This window comes from Talpa occidentalis, unplaced genomic scaffold, assembly GCF_014898055.3.
Source record: "Talpa occidentalis isolate TD23 unplaced genomic scaffold, MPIMG_talOcc4v2.1 talOcc4.14, whole genome shotgun sequence".
Lineage (NCBI taxonomy): Eukaryota > Metazoa > Chordata > Mammalia > Eulipotyphla > Talpidae > Talpa > Talpa occidentalis.
Window position 1 is genome coordinate 15,952,799 of NW_023601433.1, and position 24,205 is coordinate 15,977,003.

The following is a 24,205-nucleotide window of genomic DNA, read 5'->3' on the forward strand; positions in this document are numbered from 1 at the left end:
CATGTTGTCACTGTTGAATTTTGGGAATTCATTACACATCCCAGATCCAAGCCTTTGGCCAAGTATGTAGCTTGTAGAATTTTCCCTGGGTATAGAGCTTCTCTTTCATCTTCATGGGATCTTTCGTAGAATAGGTGTTTTAATTTTAGTGAGGTCCAATTATATTTTCCTTTTATAAATCATTCACTTGGTGTCAAGTCTAAGAATTCTTCCCTTAACCCCAAGTCTTAAGGTTATTTCCTTACATTTTCTATTTTAGTTTTCTGTTTTATGTCTATTTTGAGTAAAGTTTTACATATGTCTGAGGTGTAGGTCAGTGTTCATTTATTCTGTCCCCCTTGTTGAAAGCCTTCCTCCACTGAATTGCTCTCGAACCTTTGTTAAAAATCAGTTGTATAACTGGGAGAACATTTTTGCACCCAACACTAATGATAAAGGACTGATCACAAAAATCTGCAAAGAGCTGATGAGACTCAACAACAACAAAGAAAATAATCCAGTGAAAAAATGGGCAGAAGAGCTAAAAAGAAACTTCTCTGAAGAGGAAATGCAAATGGCCAACAGACATATGAAAAAATGTTCAACATCATTTGTCATCAGGGAAATGCAAATCAAAACTACCATGAGATACCATCTTACACCAGCGAGAATGGCACATATTAAAAAAACTAGCAACAACAAATGTTGGCGAGGGTGTGGATGAAAAGGAACTCTTCTGCACTGCTGGTGGGAGTGCAAACTGGTCCAACCACTATGGAGAGCTGTGTGGAGATTTCTGGACCTACTAAACATAGAGCTTCCATATGATCCAGCAATTCCACTCCTAGGTATTTACCCAAAGGACACAGAAACATCAACTCCAAAGAACACCTGCACCCCTATGTTTATAGCAGCACTATTTACAATAGCTACGCTTTGGAAACAGCCCAAATGCCCAAAAAACAGATGACTGGATCAAGAAGATGTGGTACATATACACCATGAAATATTACTCAGCATTCAAAAAAGATAAACACATGCCATTTGCAGCAACATGGATGGCGCTGGAAGGGATCATGCTCAGCAAAATAAGCCAGAAAGAAAAAGAAAAATACCGGATGGTCTCACTCATAGCAGGAATCTAGAAAACTTAAATAAGGGACCAGGAAAATGAATATAAGAAAGTGAAAATCAAAATCAACAAAAAACTATGAACCAGAGACACTTTTTGGGGGGTGGGGGCAGGAGGGGGAGGGATTGGGGTCAGAATGGGGGGGTTGCAATTGTATGGGGAATATAAAAATAAAATTTATTATTTAAAAAAAAATCAGTTGTGTATACTTGTGTAGATTGATTTCTGAAACCGCTATTCTCTGCCCCTATTCTCCATTATTCCGAATTCATTGTCCCTAGACCAAGCTGCACTGTCTCGATTACTGTGGCTACATGGTCAACATAAACATATGTAGTGTGTGCAGTTCCCTCCCACTGTTTTCTTCCATGTGGAGATATTTTGTCTCTCCTTTTACTTCTCCCTCGCCATGTATGGTTTAGAAGAAGTATGTTTATGTCTATAAATAATCTTCTAGGAATTTCATAGAAATTGAAAAAAGAACCTATACATCAATTTGATGTCACTGTGATGATTCTTCCAAAAACATTAAATTTCTCCGTCTGTTTAGGTCTTCTCTCCTTTCTTTTATCAGCATTTTGTAATTTCTGGCATACAGATTCTCTAATGCTGTGTTCAGTTCATATCTAAGTATTTCATTTTCTTGGAGTGATTATGAACATTGCTGTGTTTTTTTATCTCAACTTTCACATATTTGTTGTTAGTATAGAGATATGTTACTGAGTTTTGTGATCCCAGATTCAGCAACCTTGCTGGATTTATTTATTAATTGTAGAATTTTTTATGTAAACTTTTTGAGATTTTCTATATACATAATCATAACAACTGGTAATAGGAACATTTTGTTTCTTCCTCTTCAATCTGTATGTCTTTTGATTGACTTTTTTTGCTTTAACCAAGTGACTAGAATAAGAGAAGTGAAGTGATCATCTTTGCATTCAGTCATTTACCATCAAGTATGATGACAGCAGTAGGTTTTTAAGATTCTTCTCATAGGTTGAAGAAATTTTTTATTCTTAGTTTGTTGAGAATTTTAATCCTAATGGGTATTGTATTTTTCTAATACTTTTTCTGTCTATGGATGTGTAATTTTTTTCTTCTCTAGCCTATTGTTATGGGAAGTACTGATTTCTTATTGCTACTGAACCAGCCTTGTATACCTGTAATAAATCACACTTGGTTATGTTGTAGAATTCCTTTTACACACTGCTGGATTTGATTTGCAAATATTTTGTTATGAATTTTTGTAGCCATGTTCTTGAGAGATTCTGTTCTGTTGTTTCCTCTTGTATACTCTTTGCCTTTCTCTGCTTTGGTATCAGAGCAGTACTGGCTTTATAAAGTGAGTAAGAACCTGTCTGTCCCCTCCTCTTCTATTTTCCATGGAAGACTGTGTAGTAGGAATACTAATTTTCCTTTAACTGTATCCACTGAAATTATCTGGGCCCAGAGATTTCTTGTTTGGGAACTTTTAATTATAAATTTGATTTCTTTAGTTATTAATCAAATATTAAGAATACAATTCATCTGGAATATGTTTTAGTAACTTGTGATTTTTTAAGTAATTGGTCTTTTTCCTAAGTTATTTATACTAGTCCCTTACATTCCCATAAGTGAGTATAGAGTGTATAGTAATAATTTTGTTTCATATATTCATGATTTGTGGCTATCTGCTTTTTAATTTTGTCCAAGGTTTCTCAATTTAACTGAGATTTTTGAAGACTCAACTTTTCACTTGATATTTTTTCTCTACAGTTTTCTTGTTTTCAACTTCATTTATTTCTGCTCATTTTTTTTTTATTTCTGCTCATTTATTTCTGCTTCATTTATTTCTGCTCTTATCTTTAAAATATCCTTAAATCTACTTAGTTTGGGTATTTTTTTATTTTTTAATATTTTATTTTATATAATTCTTACATCATTTTTCACTTTTGCACAATGTATGCATTTTCATTTTGGTTATATTCCCCATACAATTGCACCCCCCCCTTATTTTGACCCTAGTCCTTCCTCTCTCGGCCCCTCCTCCCCACTCGCCTCCATAGTGTGTCTCTGGTTTACAGTTGCTTGTTGATTTTGATTTTTACTTTGTATTAATTAGTCTTTTTTGTGGTCCCTTATTTAGGTTTTCTAAATTCCTGCTCTGAGTGAGAGAAAACTGGTCCAACCACTATGGAGAGCTGTGTGGAGATTTATTGACCTACTAAACATAGAACTTCCATATGATCCAGCAATTCCACTCCTAGGTATTTACTCAAATGACACAGAAGCATCAATTCCAAAGGGCACCTGCACCCCTATGTTTATAGCAGCACAATTTACAATAGCTAATCTATGGAAACAACCCAAATGCCCAAAAATAGATGACTGGATCAAGAAGATGTGGTACATATACACAAAGGAATATTACCGAGCAACCAAAAAAGATAAACACATGCAGTTTGCTGCAACATGGATGGAGCTAGAAGGGATCATGCTCAGCGAAATAAGTCAGAAAGAAAAAAGAAAAATACTGGATGATCTTACTCATAGCAGGAGTTTTGGGTATATTTTGCTTTTCCTTTTCTTGTTTTTCAAGACTTAGACTTGAGAACTTTTCTTTCATTAATATAAGTAAGATTTAGTGCTATTATTCCCTCTCTGTACTGCTTTTACTGTGCTCCAAAATTTGATAGGGTAGATTTTCACTTCATTCAGTATTATGCATCTTTTTAATTCCTTTGAGATAGCCTCTTTGACTCATAGATTATTAAAAGTTTGCTGCTCGATTTCCAAGTATTTGGAGATTTTCCTGTTGTCTTTCTGTTCTAATTTTAGCTTGAGTCCATTATAGTTAGAAAATGTAAACTATAAGATGTGAATTATTTTAAATATGTTAAATTTTTCCTTATGACTCAGAACAAGATTTATGTTACTTTTTTTTTCCTGACCTTCAGAATCTCCCTATGTTTACTAGCTGTATAGTGTCCAGGGTTTTTTTATTGTAAGAAGAAAGAGTAGGAACAATGTGGCTACTCCATCTTGGTTGGAATTAGAGATTACTCTGTTTAGAACCTTTTTAAAAAAACAGTTTCATTTAATCCTTCCCTCTGTCTTCATGCTTTTTGATTGTATTCTTATTAGCACTTCCACCAGTAAGAAGGCAGTGAAATAAAAGGAACTAGAAATTAAAATCAGTTCATTTTGCTATTCATTAGCAACTCTGGAAGAGGTTCAGTGAAGGAATAAGTTGAAACTACTTACTAAAATGAGGTTTTCAATAATCTGTGGGTGTTAATTATCCATTCAACCCAAGCCCTCAATTAGTAGTAGTGGAACACTAAGTCTTAGACCCCATTCACTACATACATTTTGCAGCCCTTCAAATACTTTCTAGAGGGAAAGTACTTAATCTTTGCTCACAAAACCAAAAGTTCTTAAAAGCTAGATTGTAAAATTATATACAAAATGAAAATGTCGAAATTTTTGTCATGAAAACATGAAATATACTTTTAAAAATTGCTTCATACCAAGCAAAGAGACCAGTTAGTATGACACCTGTCTTTGTAGCATATTCAATTAAAGAAGAAGCAGGTTGAATGCACAGACAAGAGAATCAAAATTAACTAAAATATGGGATCTTCATTATATTTAAATAACTATTGTTGATTACAAAGAAAAAGTTAACACAAGGGACTGTTTTATAGTAAAATAGCTTTAACCATTTGAAGAAATAGAATTTCATGGAATTTTTGACTCTGAAAGATAGAAAACTGCTAGAGATATAACAACCTATGAAGTCCATGAGGCAGGCTGGAAAGGTGAAGAGATCAAAAGTAATGTTTAGATATGGTGAATCAGAAAAGCACAAAATTTTGCTAGAAACTAATTGGACCTCAAAAATATCATAAATATAAAATTTTTCCTAAGCTTATTTATTTTCAAATTTTATTCTGATAGAGTCATATTTTGTAAGTTCTTCACATGGTAATGCAGCATTTGGTCTTTTTCTTCCAAAATTGTGTATTATAAAATACAATTAGCATTTCAGAATAATGTTATCTCTAAATTTTCATGAGCTTTCTAAATTATGGAAGATTCATGAACTACTTATGTTGAAACTTACATAATAATTTTTTTGTAAGAATTCTCCAAAATCTATGTGCTTGTAGTTTTCATTTTAGCAAATTTGAGGGATAAAATCAATTTTTGATGGTAAAGCTATCTAGAATTCATGGGATTCCTTCCCTTTTTTTAACAAAGCACATTTTACAATGCATGTTAATCAAATATTAAAATATAATAATAAGCTTTTAAATATCAACTGGCAACAATTTCATTGTGGATATTCAAAGCAGAAATGCACCGGAATGTGTCCAGAACAATTACAGATTGAAAGCTACATTGTTCCAAAGTCTATGGTTTCCAACTCCTGGAACAAGGCCCAACAGTAATAACAGAGCCATGATCGGATTTCCTTCAGTTTAAAAAGAGCTCTCTAGACATAGAAACTCCTGATAAAAGGTTGTTAAAGTAACCACCACTCCACCTCCTCCACCTGGTTTAGAATTTGATGTGTAGCACCTTGTTTTCATCATATCTCAATATTCTCAAAGTACCTTGGGCAAAATCGATGCTGGAGTTAACTCATCAATACCTTTTGGTGGCATCTCTCATTGCTGTTGATTCAGCATGCTAGTAAATGAAGTTTGATCAGAACACTAATTTCACCAATACTTTTCTAGGAGTCAAATTGTTAAGTTTTTTTTTTTTTTTCTAGATTATTTCATATACTTACTTTGAAGACTAGAAGCTAAACTCTTGTATCACACTCAGTAAAGTAGGAGACCTTATTTCTACCTCTAATTTTCTAATGTGCTAAGTAACCTGACTTCTAAGGGGTATTGATGAAGAGGGAGGGTAATTATTAAGTACATGCAGTTATCACTGACAGCATCTATGCCCCTCAAAATGAATTATTATACAAAGAAGCATGCTTTGAAATATCTTCAAAAATTAAACAACTTAGTGTTATGTAACTAGCAAACCAAATCTTTTCTAACACCTACTCTTTCTCCCCATCTCTTCTTTCTCTTTTCTAATACGTAGTCACCAGGGGTAGTGGTGATGACTTGGAAGAAAGGAGTCCAGGGCTCACTCTCTACCAACTTACAGCTTCACAATTACTTCTTCACCACTTTACACTTGTTGTCTTTAATGAGCAAATTTAAGGATCTATTCTTGGCCACTATGTTCTTTGAATGATGGTTTCCTTAAGAAAAAAAGGGTCCTTTCCTATCTCTTGTCATCTTTACAATCAAAATGTCATCACCCCAATACTCATTTTTAAAATACCATTGATGACTGATGGTATGGAATATACAGGAGTGAAGGGATACATGATATTGCAAAGGGAGGAAATCTTTAAGTGTAACAAAGTGAGACCAATAGAAAGGTTACAGGGAAAAATTGCTAAAGTTGTGATAGGGATTAGAATAAGCTGGAGTTGGATGAGAGAAAGACTTTGCGACGAGCCCAGTTCTGAGGTCCCCAGTATCTACCTTCCCCCCAAAATCAACCTGTTTACTCAATACCCTCCTCCAGGGCCATCACTTCTTTTGTTTTTGTCTCAAAATAGTGTCCATAAATATGTGGTCAAAGAAAATTTGATAGTTAGAGAGAGCACAGTCAAGGATAAGGTTTGGTGTATCTCATTAACATATAAATACTTTCCTTTTTGTATTTTCCATACAAAGACTAAAGGAAAGAATCTAATCGAGAAGATGCTAAAAAGGAGACAGTGAATGCAGGTATGGGAAAATTCAAACTATAGAGCTCAAAAATCAAGATAAATTGGGGTATGGGTCCCTATGTGATGTCCATATAGGATAAAGTAAGCCTATGTTCTGTATCCTCTGAAGGAAACAAAAGTTGAGTTCCAACATAGATGGAGCTAGAAGGGATCATGCTCAGTGAAATAAGCCAGAAAGAAAAAGAAAAATACCGGATAATCTTACTCATAGCAGGAATTTAGAAAACCTAAATAAGAGACCAGGAAAAAGACTAATTATAATAAAGTAAAAATCAAAATCAACAAGCAACTATACACCAGAGACACACTACAAGGGTAGGAGGAGGGAGTAGGGTCAAAACAAGGATGGTGGGAATTGTACAGGGACTATAACCAAGATGAAAATGCATACATTGCACAAAAATGAAAAATGATGCAAAAATATATAAAATATAAAAAAAATTAAAAAGATATGTTAATAAAAAAAAAGTTGAGTTCACCATCAAGAAAGACAAGAATGAGAATGGAGACCTTAAGAAGAGAGAATGTACTGTGTGGTGTAGACAATCAGGATTACATAATAAATTATTTGATGGGAGCATTTTTGTAGTAAGAGAGCATTTTCTCCTAGCGATTTGTACGTCACACTTTGACTAACATTTTTTGGAAGGGTGGGGAAAAGGCGAGTATAACCCTGATGTTAAAAAGAACTTTGAAAGAGATTTCTTTAGTATCTGGACTGAGCCACAGAGCAAGATGCCTTAAAGAAGTATTAAACTAAAATTTTTACCAGGGCAGAGGATGTAATAGAGGGACAAGGAGACCAGTAAAAAGCATCTTCTCAATACCAGGATGCTACCTATGGTCAAATGTGTGACCGTGACAGAAAAAGGGAAACATAGGGCTCAGGAGTAGCTGAGAAACTTGGGGTCATTTCTGAATGCCTTTCACTGACATGCTGCTAATTCTGAGCATGATGGAAGGATTAGTAATCAGGGTCTTGAGGAAAAATGAATACCCATTCATCGCATGATCAAGATAGAAAAATCCAAATTCATCCAAATAAATGTTAATGGCCTTTTAATGATTCTTTTCCTATGAATCAATAGGCCAGACTTAGATCATATGAAATAATGTCTGATTTTTTTGTCATTGATCTCCAGAAAATAGTCCCCTAAAGTGTTAATCATGTAGGCAAACTCATGTAATGCTTCATTAAAGAAAACCTCAGGTTATCAGGTTATTCGTTAAACAAAACGTCAGTTGTTCCCATCCTATCAGCCTTGCTGCAGCCCCATAATGATTAAGGCAGTGACACTCATGAGCACCCTTCCCCCAAGGGATACTTTTAGTGCTGATGAGCTCCTCCCAGCTCCAAGCCTGCCTCCTCAGTCTCCCCACGTGTTCCTCCCAGCTGTTCCACATACTCAAACACCCAAAGGGTGGGGGGGTCAGCTCAGTTACTGACATTAAATGTGGGATTAAACTGACATTAACATATCTTGGTAGAGTATGATATGTGTGTTTCAAAAGGAAAATGTTCATCTATGATTTCACAGCTCCTAGCAATAAATTATTTTTTCCAAAGCCTTAAGTCCTTATTTTTGAGAACATTCCAATTTTCTGTTGTAAAATTTATTTGGGAAATTAGAATTAATTATAGTTCACTCAAAACAAGGACCTGAACTTTTGTGCTCTGTTCCTTATATATAACAGAACATAGCAGCAAGCATAAAATTAAGATAAAATCAATTTTAATATGAAACTACAATATTTTTTTTGTTAGATGAGATTTTGTTGGAATAAAATGGTAAAATTAAGAACAGTTGGAGGAGATTAATTCACTTTTAGCTTTAAATCCTAATGTTTTGTTGTGATAGCTCTTCCATGCACCAAAGAAACAAAATTCTAAAACATTACATATAGAACAGTTAATGAAAGTCCAAATCAAATATCCCTTTCTTAAAAGTTACTTGGCTACAAGTGTCGAACACCTTAAAAATATTTATAATACTATTTTTGAGTTGGTAGTCCTACTTAATGAAATATTTCTCAAGGAATTAACCTATAATACACATAACAATTTATGCACAAGTATATTCATCAAAACACTATTTATGTCTAGCACATTAGAGAAAATAACCAAAATATCAAACAATAGGCAAATACTACATAAAACATATTATTCCCATGCAAGTGAATAATATAGTTTTCAGAACATCTGTAAAATATGTTCAATGGCATTGGAGTGTCTATATTAAAAAAGTATAAGGAAAAACAAGACAGTAACATATATATATATATATAGTATTAAAATAATGCAGCCATATTACATGCACATCAGAAAAATACATCCAAGTGTATATAAATTTTTTTAAAGATCCACTCATTCATTTTTATACAAGAACCGGGGTATAGGCCAGATGTGTGGGAGGGTGAGAGTATTCACCAGAGACAGAGCGGGAAGCAGAACAGGCAGACGGACTGAAACACACTGCTGAGGGGAGCAGCGGGCGAGACAGGAGAGGTCTGCTTTGCCAAGTGGGATTCTCGCCGGCCAGCCGGGATGGAACCCGCACTGTAGAGGCTGTGGACAGCCTCACAGCACAGCACTCAACCGCCTGCACCACTAGGGAGGCCCCTGTATATACATATTTTAAACTGTTTTAATAGGAAATATTTTTTTGGGGGGAGAGAAAATAATAGAAACTCTTTTGTGAAAATGTAACAAGTGTAACAACTACCAGACTTCCTAAGTATCATCATGCTGGCTCTGGCCATAAGGGTCTTCTTTTCAAAATTTGAACACTGAATATTCCTCACAGAGAAAATGTTCCTGTGTTGACATGATGTTAAAGAAAATGGAAATCTGCAGTAAAGGCATCTAGGTGTCATACAGAAAAATCATTTACAGAGTTCACAGTTGGGTAGGGGAGACTGCCTACCTTCCTTCTTAACCATCCTCCCTCCTGCTTGCCTTCGTCCCATTACAGCTGAAAAGCCACAATGTCCAGCACATTCTGCAGCTCCAGAAACACCTGGGTTTTCAGTACAAGTTCCTTGCAAGTTTTCAAGACTGTTAGAGATTATGTACCTGAGGAGACTGCCCTGGAAGTAGGATAGGCTCCAGTTCAAGTAGTTCAAATATCCTCAGTGCTCAGTGGCTCTACTTTTATGAGGATAAACACAGGAAGAACAGAGCTAAACACTCTTTTTTTTTTTTTTTTTACTTAGAACAAACTGGTATATTCCTACCCTCTAATCAAACATGGCAAGATGCCCCAGTATTCAAGTATTAACGAATGAAAAAGTCACATATCCTAAAACAATTTTACCCTTTTTGTCTATTCTTATCCTACCTACAGTTCTGTTATGTCTTTTCCATGCCTCCTATTCCTATCTGTTTCCTCTCAAATTGCTTTTTGGAAAAATGGTAATATCGGTCCATGTCTGTCTCTCAGCTCCTCAGCTCAACTATCAGCTTCTCCCCTTTCTTCATCCCTACTATTGGCAACCAGGCCAAGTTGTGTGCCAAGAGATGATAATTATTCACTCTTCACACATTTGTTGACCAACTCATTTGTTCTCTTACTCACTCTTGGCTCAAGGCAAACACCCACTTCATAAATTTCTTCAGTAAGTTTATGTGGCCCTGAGGGTGTGCCAGTATTTCAAGTCTGAAGTGATACGGACTAAGTTTGAACAAGGGTACTAAATGGGAGGAACCTGTCATTTGGGTTTATGATGCTGGCATTTGGTTAGGAGAAGACAATACTCAAGTCTCCTTTTAAACCTGAAGTAGGCAGGTAAAGATGACAGAATAAGAATATAGCAGTTGAACCATAAGCAGTCACAAAAGACAATAGGAAATAATTATTAAGTGATACTAGTTGTTTTGTAAATTCAAAAATAAAAACATATCACTTTGTCTTTTCAATTAGTTCCAGTGTTGACCTACAAATACAATGTGATTTGATAAGTCTGGGATTTTAAAAATCTATTCATATAGTCTATTTGGGTTTTGGGCTTCAGATATACATCAATAAAAATCAACTTGTGTATTACCACACAAAATTCACCATGAGAAGTCTAGTTCTCATGGTTTATTTTGTAATAACTTGTGAAAATAAGTGTAAGTTAGGTAAAACCTTTCCCTCTAACATCAAAAATAGTGTTTTTTCTACGAGTTCTGCTGAAATCAGTCCCTTACACATCCCTCTACTATCTCAACAGCCTTTGCTGTCAGTGTAACGGGAATTCTATCATATTCTCTTTTATTAAATGTCAGGGTTTTGTTGTAATTGTTGCTGTTTTCACAATTTCCATTATAAGAATTCACACAAGAAACAGTCACACAATTGTGATCTGGAAACACTCACATTATTTTGTATTATCTTCTAATAGACAACAAAAATAATCCTGTGATATGTGAGATTGATATGTGAGTGCTTCCTCTGGTTAACTGACAGTTTCTATTAATATTATAGCACTAATGGTCCAAATTTTCTGTTTACACATTATTACATAATCAAGTAGTCTTGGACAAAGGTTGGCATATCAGGAAATCAGCAAATTGGATGTCAATTAATAAACACCTGCTTTTCTGTCAGCCTTTGTTTAACAATTTTCCTTCTGCTTTCCTCTGAAGGATGCTGAGGATGAAAAGAGGATTTTCCTTAATTGTATAAGAGTGTGAGAGATACGTTAAATGGAGAAAAGTTTCTGGGTCAAATTGATGCTTGAGGTCTCCAAATTTTGAATTCAAAATTGCAGAAAAACAAATGGGGAGAGAAGCTAGCAGGTGATACCCTCATTTTTTTTTACCTTATAAGGGAGATAAATGTCATTGAAGGAACAGCTAAGAGACAAGAAAGGACACCCAATTCTTTGGCTTGGCCTTTCCCCTAACTCAAGCAAACCGGCTCATAACCACGATCTGTGGGCACCCACTGGCCCTCTGAGTTGGATCTACCTAGGAATGCTCATTTAGTTACACTTAGAATAAATGTCTCCCTTTTCAATGTCTTACCTTTGCTAGAAGCTTCCATATACCTCTTGTGAATGGGAGAGAAAAAAAAAACCTGAGGAACATATATGTGGGGCTACCATTGTAGAAAAATGATTAAGTCATAAGTTAAGGAAGTCATTTCTCTACTGTCTTTAGACTATGCTACTTTTCCCCCAACCACAAACTATAATCCATTATTAATGGGATTGCACCCTCTACCCACGGTGGAAAAATATGAAGTAAACACACCTTGAACATTATGAATATTGTATTTTCGGTCAATGACTACATCCAAGTTTGGGTCATACTATGGATTTTAATCTGTAGCTTCCTAAATAGATAATGTTCAACTTATTTAAGAATTTTCACATCCACATTTTTCCTTTTACAGAGTAAAACTAACAATATTACATTGCTCATTTTACAATTTCTAGTATCAATAAGCCAAATCTTTCATTCCCATACTCACTCGCTCAGATTTTATAAATAGGAAATTTGAAGCTAGGAATAAAGGGAAAGGTAGAACATGGTAAAAATTATTTTTTTAGAGAAGCCACAATATGTGAATTTTACCTTTAAGGTCTAAGCTTACAATTATCTTCATTATGTGCTGGTTTATCATCCCGAATTGTCTGAATGCCATAGTAGAGATGATACTGACTAAGTCTGTGTCCTTTTACTTTGGACTAAATGATGAGATCAAGATTAAAATTATCTTACTGCTGTATCACAGAAGATTCAAATACGATACATGAATTAAACGTATGCCAAATTTAAAAAAAAAATCTTAATATGGACATTTTGATGCCCAATAGCATTAAGTAAGACACTTCGAGATAGAACTATTTTTCTTAAGTGATAATGGAAAGGTTATGCTTTGGACACAAATAAAGCATTTTGAAGTCCATATAGTTTCCCTCCTAAATTAGTAATTCCAAATTCAGTTCAAAAAAGCAAACACCACTCTGTTTGAGATCTGAAAATTAGTAAGCATGGATACAGATTGTAAGTCCCAGTTGTTTATGGACAAAATGTCTGATGGGCTCTACATTCAGTATAAGATGCTTTTTAAAAACATGGTTCCCAAGATTCAGAGTGGGGACACTTTGAGTACAAGGTTGTAAACTGCTGAAGGACTATTACTGGGGTAGCCAAAAAAAACCATACCTAGTATCAATTGACAAGTAGCAGTGACCTGTGCAAGGCAGATAAAGTTCCCCTTATATTTCTAACTACTCACAAACTCTAGGAAACACAAGAGCTGGAAGGCAACTTAGACAATCCATTTTAACACTTTCCTTTAAAAGAGCAAATTGAGAACCCTTGAGTTCAAATAACTTGCCAATGTTTTCATAACCCCTTCCTGGGGTCTGAGTGGTCTGACAAGCATTCCTTTCCACTGCATAGGGAGTCTTGCAAGTTAGACCTCCTATGGTCTCTAAAGGCAAAATAGCCTGGAGAATTGAGGAAATTATCCAGATAATTAAAACTCCAAACAGTGTATAATAATAAAGTAAAAGATCAAGCTTGGAGAATGGCATTCTAATCATAAAATAAAAAGAAGCTTTGAGACAATACAATGTAAAGTAATCATGAGAGATGGCACACATACAGATATAGATATAAATATTTTGAAAATAAGAATCCTCCTTTTCAAAACCAGTTTTCTGGTTTCTAAATGCCCAAAACAAAACAAGCAAAACCCATTGTCCTCACAGTCAATTAACATTTTAAAATACCCTCTTTGAAAATTTCTAGATTGACTTTGAATTTCTTGCCCATTATTACCAAACTTTTACAGTCAAGCACACATCCTGACGGGGCCTCCATAGTGTTGTTTGCACAAGACATCCCTCTGACAATAGTACTGTGGTTTATGGGCCAGTCCAAAAAATACATTTGTTCTCCCGGCTACTATGACCAACTATTCATGAATGTGTATTAACTCTTCATCGAACTATAAAAAATTAGGGGAATTTTAGAAATGACCTACTCGAGGACATGGCAAATAGTTTATTATTGAGAATCTTTCATCCAAAGAGAATCTTACATATAAATATGAATAATAAAAATTACAGTATATTTTATATATATATAAAGTATATACTTTATAACTTCACTATACATAAAATAGTGTATATTGTAGTAATTACTTGTGTATGCATTGTAATATATCCAAAAGAGAGAAATCACCCCTCCCTAGTGGGATGTGGAGCCAGAGCAATACCACCCCAAGAAGGAATCTCCAGGCTCTCAAGAATATCATCTAGAAACCACTGGTCCAGCCCAGCAGCCTCAAGGAGCCACATTTTAAATCCACTTGTGAGCCCAAGAGCCTTTTGCATCATCCCCTTTTCAATACACACCTCTGCCTCTGTATCATTTACGCTTGTGATATAAAAACAAGGCTTAAAATGCATGGACTTCTCCTCAATATGACAAAGATGGTTATTGTAGAACAAAACATGTTTTTTTAAATCAATCTAATTATAACAGATGTTTTATCTTTGCTTCCAGAAAATATCACCCATCCCCATACGCACAGGTAGAATTTTCGGTCAAAATTGTGCCTTCTACCTTTGGACCTGGTGACCAAGCAAGTCTTTCTTATTCAGTAATCTCAGTGATCATCACTCACATGAATGGGCCGTATGGAGACCATTCTGATTCATTGGGTTAACCCTGCATTTTCCTACACTGTGTTCTACAGAAAACTTCATGAAAGTATTAATAGCACTCCCTCAGTTCCCCACAAAGCAAAAGTTCCCAAATATAGTTTTGATATTGAATTCAACCTACTCATGGACATTTACAAAATCATGAGCATATTAAAGGACCTGAGGATTCCTGTAGCAAAGAAACCTGATTTACATTTTTAATATAATCACTAATATTATTTGAGCAGAAATGATTTGATTATGGGGCACACAAATATATTCTTTTTTTTAAAGATTTATTTATTTATTTATTTGTATAAGCACTGGGTACAGTCAGAAGCGCGGGAGGGTGAGAGAATTCACCAGAGCCAGAGCGGAGAGCAGAACAGGCAGATGGACTGAAGTACACTGCTGTGGGGAGCAGCGGGCACAGCAGGAGAGGTCTGTGCGCCATGTGGGACCCTCGCCCGGCGGCCGGGGATCGAAGCAGCGCTGCAGAGGCTGCAGGCAGCTTCCCAGCCCAGCGCTCAACTGCTGCTCCACCGGGGAGGCCCACAAATATATTCTTTACAACTGTATTCTCTTAAGGAACCCTTATATAAGCCCATTCCACAAGGAAATGACATTCTTACAGGGAATTTTGGTGGCCTGGGCCAAAACAAAGATTCAGAAATGAAAACACATCCAACATCACAATTAACTATGCCTTCATTCCAATGAGTTATCTGCGGAATATTTAATAGCATAAGTAAGAATGTAGCACAACCAATCCTGGTACTCATACATTCAATGAGTTATTCCCAATGTATATGGTTTGGAAAGCTAAAGCGAAGAAAACACCAATGGTGAGAAATTATGCTTGGAGGGCACTAGCTCTGTGGACCTTGCAGTAACTCCAATACTGCACAAATGTTCTTGGATGACAGTTTAGGAATCACTGGTCTAGACCAAAGGAATGCACTGCTCCCATAACTCAGATTTTTTTTTTCAATGACAAGTTCAAGTGATGGCTAATATGATGTAATAAACAAATACCCAAGTAAAGGAATTAAACAAATCAAAGGTACAGCTTCACAAGCGTCAATTGCTACACAAATGCATTTAACAAATATTTACCAAACATTTTCTGCATGACAGGCTCTGTTCTTGGCGAGTATTCTGGTCAACATTCAACCTGATGTATGAAAGTATTGCTTAGATGACTATTTACAGTCAGCATTTTAAAAAAGTGTTACATTATTCAGATTGCTCTTTCTTTTAAAACAATTTTTGGTTCCCATAGACTCACACACAGACACATACATACACAAACACTCACCTACAGAGCATATAATGAAAATTCAGCCAGAAAGGGTGTTCTTTCTATTCATTAAAGTTTCCAACAGTAAAGTTTTATTCAAAAAATTAAATTGTAAGAGAACAGCGATGTCAAGTTGAACAAATTAAATATTTTATATGTATTATCAAATACAGTTAAGGTTATAATGCTTTCAACCAGTAAAGTTTTGTCATTCTTCCATCATCAATTCCAAATAAAACAAATGCATTTCCTATTATAATTCATCCCATGAAGAGTAATAAATATTTTATATAAAAGGAACTCTTTCACTATATAACTGGGATAAAATATGATATTGTAATTAAAAGAATCCATATACTCTTTCAAACTGAGTCAAGAAGTATGAATTAGGGCCCCAAAGAGCTGTGAGATTCTCAGATATTAATTGTATTCCTGTTCATCTTAAATGTTAGTTCCATGCACACTAAAGTTTTTGTTAATTGTATTAACACTTTTGTGATACTTAAACTCAATGGGGAAATGCAGAGGAAAAGGCACATGAGTTAATGCTTGTATTTCTGTTCTATCCTAACTGCTTTCATTTCCTGTTTTGGTCTCCTGATAAGCAAGAGGGAAATTGTACTGGCCCAACCACAGAGCTCAGAGGCAAACTTCTGTATGAAATTGACGTATTGAGTAAACTGCCAAGAGATGAGACCTAGCTTTGTCCTAGTCTTCCAAATTTTGCAACTGGAGGGCCTTCATTATGGCTGCCATAAATAGCCCAGAAGTAAATTGTGCTAGAAAACCAAGAAACAAATGAAAAGCACTGCAGCTCCACTGCACTGCTGAGCCACCAAGGAGAGAGCAGGCAGAACCCATGAGTCCCTGTACAAGAACAATCAGAACTTCCCTATCTTCTAGAAAAGCGCAGCACAATTTACAAATTTACGCAATTTACAAATAGACACACAAATTTTGATTTAAAAAAGCACTTGTGGCTGCTGTTTGGAATACCCATACACACTACCCCTCACACAGGCTGTAGTTTGCAATTCATTATTCTCCTTTCTGCTTTGAAGTCAGCATAGAAGTTCTTCAATAAACCAATAATGGGATGACAGTTACAGGATACCTGCAGCCATTGGTATTATGTGATATAAATTTATACGAATTCTGATTCAGTCCCCTAAGGTAAAATTATATACATCACATTTAGCCTATGAAAGTTTCTTCTTGGTCATGAGTCCAAATGTTAGGTTATAAAAATCTTTCATTGGAGAGCTACATATCTATTCATTCATATACTTATAGACACATCATTCATTCTTTGTTTATATACTTTCTTTCAGCAAATATCAATCAGGCCCAGCACTATGCAAGGACTGCTCATAGATGCAATCCTGTCTCATGGAATTTAGAGTCTAAAAGATTTAGTATTTAAGCAAACCCTAATCACATTTAAAATGATGACAAATCTCATCAGGGAAGACTAAGATTTCATGAAGAACCAGGATAGGAAGATCTAATTTAGAGAGTAATGGGGGGAGGGGGTAATAGAAGGAGATGAAATCCCATGAGCCCCTAACAGAGCATTTTTTATTACTCTGTAGCATAATGAAGTAGAAAGACCAAACACACACCAACAAATCTGAGTTTTGCCATGTAGCAAGTCAGAGCTATTCTTGAAACTGTTTTCTCATTTGATAAATGGAGATGACATTCACACCTACATTACCTACTTCACCAAATTCATCATCAGGTGTGATGATCAAATATGACAAAAACAGCCCAAGCACTTCATAAACTGCAAAATGGCACAAAACTGTTAGTTGTCATCTCCATAAATTACACCTCCACATATATTACAAAATGGTTTCAAAGGTTCCAAGTGGTACATAGTCTCCATTTACTTATACCAAATGCTAGGTAGTCTTCAAAATGCAATGACATGACAGTCACACACATAACTGTATGTGTGATATGATCCAGACCTCCATATCAAAAGGAAGGATTCTATTACCACAGAAGAAAAGAAGGGCTATCACAAATATCAGATTGTGCAAAATTAAGTATTGTATTCATACAACTTTCATTGTGAAAATTGGAAATTTCTTTAGCGATATGTAAATAAGCTGATTTGCAACATCCAATGCACCTAAGCCTGGCACAGGTTTAAGCCAGAGGTCTTTCACAACAGAACAGTGCATGTAAGATTCACTTTTAAGAGATGTAGCAACATAAGCTTTACAACCTCCCTGAGGGGAAAGACAAAATGCATTCTCTTTGCACTCTGCATACCATTCCTTCTAATATTAAACACAAACCTCCTTTCATAAAGAGCATATTATGTAAGGTATTATTCTCATCCATCTCTGAAGTTCATTATATACTTTCTTATCAGTGCCCCAGCACTGATGTATGATCATAACTTATGCATAAAACATACTGCCAGTGAAAAGTAATGTCCTCAATAAACAGTCTTACCTCCAAAATGCAGCAATCTGGAACCAAATGCCAACACGCCCCATGGACTTTACCCCAGGAGTGCCTTCCATGCAAGCAGTTTTCCAACCCCAACTGGGTCAGGGAAACACTTTTCCCTTTCTGCTGAGTCATCCCCCAGCTTACTTTATAATAAGAGAATTATCACATTCCTTACCTTTAAAATGTGGTAACAACTTAGACGCAAACTCTGATTATATGCCCCAGACCACTCCAAAAGTCAAGGATAAGTTTCTCACATGTGTTTGCGTGGCTATGACTGTGGGTGTCTTTATCAGGATTCTCACTGTCAAGCTAAATTCTTGGTGATATCACATGGGAATGAATTCTGTGGACATGCCATAAGCAGTTGGGACGCCTTTGAAGGAATTACTGGGTCTTAAGTGACTTACTAAGTATAGAGGTTCTTAAAGATTTGGAAAAAGAACCCACAGTTCCCAATAACTTTAGGCTATTTTCAGTATACTACTTGGACCCCTGAGATTGAGCTATTCTTCCTGAGAACCTAGCAAGGTGCTGGACATGGGGTGCTCACTCAGCAATCACTACTGGCAAAGCAACCTCCATACTGAAATGTGGGGTTGATTCACGTAAGTTTGACAGAAAAATGCCTATACGAATTATCCAAATCGCAATTCCCAGATCATTCTAGCAAAGATGACCCCTTCCCCTTTCCTACTTTTCTGAAAAGAGAAGAGACATAAGTGGTAGTGCTGATGTGTGCATGCATGGTTTTGCACATTAGTAAGATGGCATCCATTTTACAGTTATACAACTCCAAAAGCTGTTTCTTGGGCTTCTATCATAAGAACATAAGTCTATGTTCTTATGCACCACACTTATTTTACTCAGGGCACTTTAAAGAAATGAGTTTTATAAAAAAAAAATGCAACAAAAAAGAAAGACAACACAAAAGAAGTAACTAAGTATATGAATAGATCTCATAACTAAGTGTACACATTACATTACATATAAGGAACCCATCACTACAAAAAAAGAAAGTAAGTGATGATTTATATGCATAAAATTTAAAAGAAAATCCTGTCGTTACATTTTCATTTGGGTTGAGCTCATTTTAATGAACTAATTAAGTAGAAAGTAATAACAAGGTACAAATTAAGTCATAGAAATTAGTGTTAATAATACTAGAGTTTGAGTTTTATATTCTTCCTTCTTTATAGTTAATTAACTGAAAATGAAAATTTCTGTCCTGAATTAACAAATCAAATTAACAAATGGCTTATTCGAATTTTCAAACTTTAAAAACTCATGACTCGTTTAAAACACTGCTTTTAAATTAAAGTTTTTTGATTGTTTTATTTTTTACTTTCCTTATGTTTTCTTTTATCTTCCTTCTGTTACTTGTGTTTTCAATAATATTCCTCTGTTTATATGTCTATTTATTTTTTTAAGATTTATTTTTATTTATGCATCCAAAAATTGGTGTATAGGCCAGAGGTGGGGGGAGAGGAGGGCGGTGACAGAGGATTCACCAAAGACAGAGTAAGGAGCAGAACAGGCGGACCTACTGAAATACACTGCTAAGTGAAGCAGAGGGCGAGACAGGAGAGGTCTACTGTGCCATGTGGGTCAGCTCCCTGGCGCAGTGGCTGCCAACAGATTAATAACACTGAGACCTTTAACCCCTGTGCCGCCAGGGAGGCCCCACTCTCCATCTATTTTGTCAACACAGGTTTGTTAAACACTGGGGCCAAATGCTAAGTACCAGAATTATAACACATGCATATAAAAATTCTAGTAAACACTATTCTGTCATATATACAATCTTACTTAAATATGCAGATTAAGTAAATTTCAATAATTACTTAATCTTAGATAATTTAAAAGGTAATCTGAAATTTTAAAACAAGACCTAAGAGAAACAAAGATAGTTACATGAAATAAAATGATCTTTGATTTTTGTCAGGTCAGCTAATTAAAACAAGCGCATGAAAAGAAAAACTGAAGATTAGGAAAAATGGACTATCGCCATTAACCATCAAACAGGCTATATAAATAAAGATAAATGTTAAAACACTCAAATCCATCTTAGATTATTTCTACAAAACATCACAATGTGTGACAGTACATAAGTGTATATGCATAATGTACCTATTTATTTGTTTATTAAGTCAGAGTCAGTATTTGGGAGTCATCTGTCTGTACTGCATGTGCTTTATAATCATTAAAAAAGAAAAGCAACAGCATAACAATTGTGCAATATCTGCTGTCATTCTTTCTAGTCACCCCCAAAGTTCATGAACAAGTACACATATGTCCTGCCTTGAAGTACACTTGTTTTACACATTTTTATATTCTAAATATAGAAAAAAATTTTATATATTTCTCTAAATAGACATTTTCAAAAATAGATCTATGACAGCCTGAGGAGAAAAATTTCAAGGAATGACTTTCCATGACTATATATCCTGAAGTCTTTTTGCAAATTTCACTCTTCTACCTCAATATCCTCACTTCTCTATCTAAATTTACATTTTGGCCAAAATATTCATCCTAAACCACATGTCAGTCACCAGCTTAAGAACATTTATTTATAGGCCTTTTATTTCTTGAAAAGTAGCATCTGAAGTCTTTGGCATGGCAGAGAAGGGCCTAAGCGAACAAGGGTCTGTGCTGCTTTTCCAACTTCATCTTTCAAATCTACACTTCACAATCTGTGATACTCTTCTCTGTCCATATATTTCCCATTTTATTTCTTAACCCAGAACATCCTTCTCATCCTCCTCCATCTATAGGAGCCTTGACCCTTCTCATCCAAACAAAATTACTTTTCATGAAAGTTTTCAAGCCAGAAATAATCTCCCTCTCTCCCTCCCCCCTCCTTCTTCTTCTTCCTCTCTCTCTCTCTCTCTCTCTCTCTCTCTCTCTCTCTCTCTCTCTCATTCCTTTTTCTTCCTCCAGGCTTCGCTCTTTTTTATGTGCACTTTTCTTTTTCTCTGATGGAACTTATCACATCCTAATTTTTGTTATAACCATTTGACATTTCTCTCTTGTTCCACATTTCTCTTCTAATGGTTACAATATCCTTAAAGCAAGACCATTCCTCATTTAGTTTCATAATCTTACAAAAATTAGTTTTGTGTGACTAGTAAAGTGATTAAGAAAGCTCATAAATAAAATTTACCATTTTTAAGCAACATGACTTAATGACAGCTATAATTTTATATTCACATATTGCCTCATCTTTCCCAATAAAACGGGACTATCAAAATAAATACTTAATCATTGCTTTCTTAATTTCCTTTAATAATAAGTCAAATATCATAGCCATGATCATGAGCATATATGTTAAGGGAAATTGGACTTTTCTAGAGCATGATATTAACCAAAGCACTATGGAAGATGTTTCAAATGGCACCTGTCCAATGGCCTTCAAGCTCAAATTCTACTAGTATCCAATTTTGTTTATAATAAATTTATGTTTACAGAACCAGAAAAATTAGCATCATGAGAATGCAGAGAAAAAAAAAAGAGCACAGAAGTGTCCCATGCCTGTGTTATGCATAGTCACTGACTTTGGGATAATTCAATATAATAACCTGCATCTTCCATTTGTCTTTCTATTATTGGGTACAGGGAAAATTGGAACACCTCAATTCACAGCGCATGAATTAGCAACTATTGATGAAGTTTTTGAAGGTATCAAATATGAACATGGTGCCAAAGCAATTGTATCACAAAGTTTAAAAATTAACTCAGAGAAAACATGCAATATTCTGTAAGAACACATTCTCATTCTTCTGGTTGGTTTAATATTGTATAGAGTTGTTAACTGGTCACACCAATATATTTCTTTCACTTGAAATCCAGAGAGTAGATATTGAATATACTAATTTCTTTCCTTAAGATCATAAAACATATCTTCAGGACACAACTACTTTTATAAAATTACAAAAAAGTAAAATGTATCTTATTTAAAATTAATTTTATATAAAGGCATTCCTTCTGTGTTTCTTGCTACCACTGTTATTGTTATAATACCTTGCATATAAAGATCGTAAGTGATAATACATGGAAAGGATACATTTTAAAAAAAAAATGACGCATAATTTTAAAATCTTGAGGTAAAGAGAAAAAAATTAATGGAAAGAGTTTCACATAGTCAAAGATTTATTACCACAAATCCACAGTAGCATATACTTCTAAATATATGACATTACCACCTATTTAGTGTTTTAGTTTATTTGTGAGTCTATATTTTTATGACTTATTGCAATGTTTCTCAAAATGCTGTCCATAAAATATCTGCTTCAAAATAATCTGAAGGACTAATTTTAAATGCAGAAACCCCAACATTCCACTCCACACCAGTAGGATCAGAATCTCTTAGAGTAAAGAGGAAACTGGGAGTCTGCTTTTGAAGCCAATTTTTCCACCTGACTCTGATGTACACCATAGAGACCTACAGAGTTTCCGAAACCATGCCTCAATATACTCCCAGCGTTATATGTCGGAAAGAAAAGTTGCCAAATGATTTCTCCTTAGAAATGCTCATTCTTACAATCCCTAAAGTGTCATCCAGCAAAAAATAAACTTACTTCCAAATTCCATGGTATGTCAACTCAATGAATAAATGAATAGGATCATTTTTCTCTGCGTACCCTGTTGTCTTGAAGTGCCCCAAACAAAAAGTCTGTGACACCCACTTCGCACTTCGGGACAGAGACAGACCTCCTCCGCTTTCCACAGGTCAGAATTAGAATCCTGTCATCATTAACAAAACCCTAAGAGAGACTCACTAGCCTTGAGATCTCCAGGCATAGCCGCCCCTTCAGAGAGCTCGCCTGCAGCACAGGCCCTCCATCCAGCTCAAGGAGCAGCCAAGACGCCGTCAGCACCTTGGACAGCGACCGGCGGAGCAGGGCTGCCGGCTGCACGGCTGGAGAGTTTGCCTCCAGCAAAGTCTCTGAGTCCCAGGAAACTGCTCTGAGCTACCCCCACCAGTGCACAGACCACCGCCCCTGGTTCTCTACAAGTGCCAGCATCTCTTCCCAGAAGACAACAAAGGAAACCTTAAGTGCCTCTTAACTAGACTATGATTCACCCCCACAACTCGCCTCTCTTCCCCTTCCCAGTGGCCTGTTGCTAAGGAGGCAAGAAGCGCTTGGGAAACCTCGGGACCAGCTGACAGAGCGCCGGAGGAACTCGGAACAGGAGGGCGGCGGTGAACACCGAGCGCTAGGCCAGCCCAGGACCCCTTCCGCAGGAAGGGTGCGCTCTCCGCACGGCTCCGACGCCAGCGACGCCCACCGCGCACACCCAGGGGTGGGGGAACCGCGCGCGCAGGAGGCTGGCACCCTGGAGCGCCGCTCCCTCTGCCGGGCCGGGAAGCTGGACCCCGCAGGAAAGGCCTCTGGCCCAGCCCTGTGGGCGCCTGCGGGCCCCGACAGCCCGGCAGGAGCTAGAGGGAAGCCCCGAGGAGGGCGGGCACTCACCATGTTGACTTCGGAAACCATGTCTATGCTGGCGATGTCGATGTTCATCCCCACGCAGACCGGGGGTCCTGCGGGAAGCGCACAACACGGGGATGAGCCAGACTGGAGCAAGGGGCGCGGGTGGCTCTAAGGGTGCCGGCGGCGGGGCGAGGGGCGGGCGGCATCTGAGGGGGGGTCGCCAGCGAAGCGCTCCCGCCGCACCCCCATCCCGCCGCAGCCCGGCGGAAGCGGCCCCCGCCCCCCTTCTCCGCCCAGGCCGCCGGCGCGGTGGGTGGCTCTTCCCGCAGCGGCCGCGCGCACCCCACTTACCCCCGAAGTCGGGTCTTAGGCGAATGTCGTAGCCTTTCAACAGCTTGTCCACCGTCTCCTTCACAAAGGACATGTTCCCGGGATCGTTCACGCTGGGCGAGGGAGCAAGG

The 24,205-nt window shown here is 36.6% G+C and overlaps 1 protein-coding gene across 2 annotated transcripts in view; it reads right to left on the reverse strand.

Moving 5' to 3' along the window:
- Positions 1–24,205, reverse strand: part of GABRB3 (gamma-aminobutyric acid type A receptor subunit beta3) — a 179,049-nt gene that overhangs the window by 153,910 nt on the left and 934 nt on the right. For both annotated transcript variants that reach the window (XM_037510122.2, XM_054694801.1), the window contains exons 2-3: positions 24,096–24,187; positions 23,787–23,854 (exon numbers count right to left, since the gene is read on the reverse strand). In XM_037510122.2, the coding sequence (XP_037366019.2) occupies positions 23,787–23,854; positions 24,096–24,187 (160 nt within the window). The remainder of the gene's footprint in view (positions 1–23,786; positions 23,855–24,095; positions 24,188–24,205) is intronic.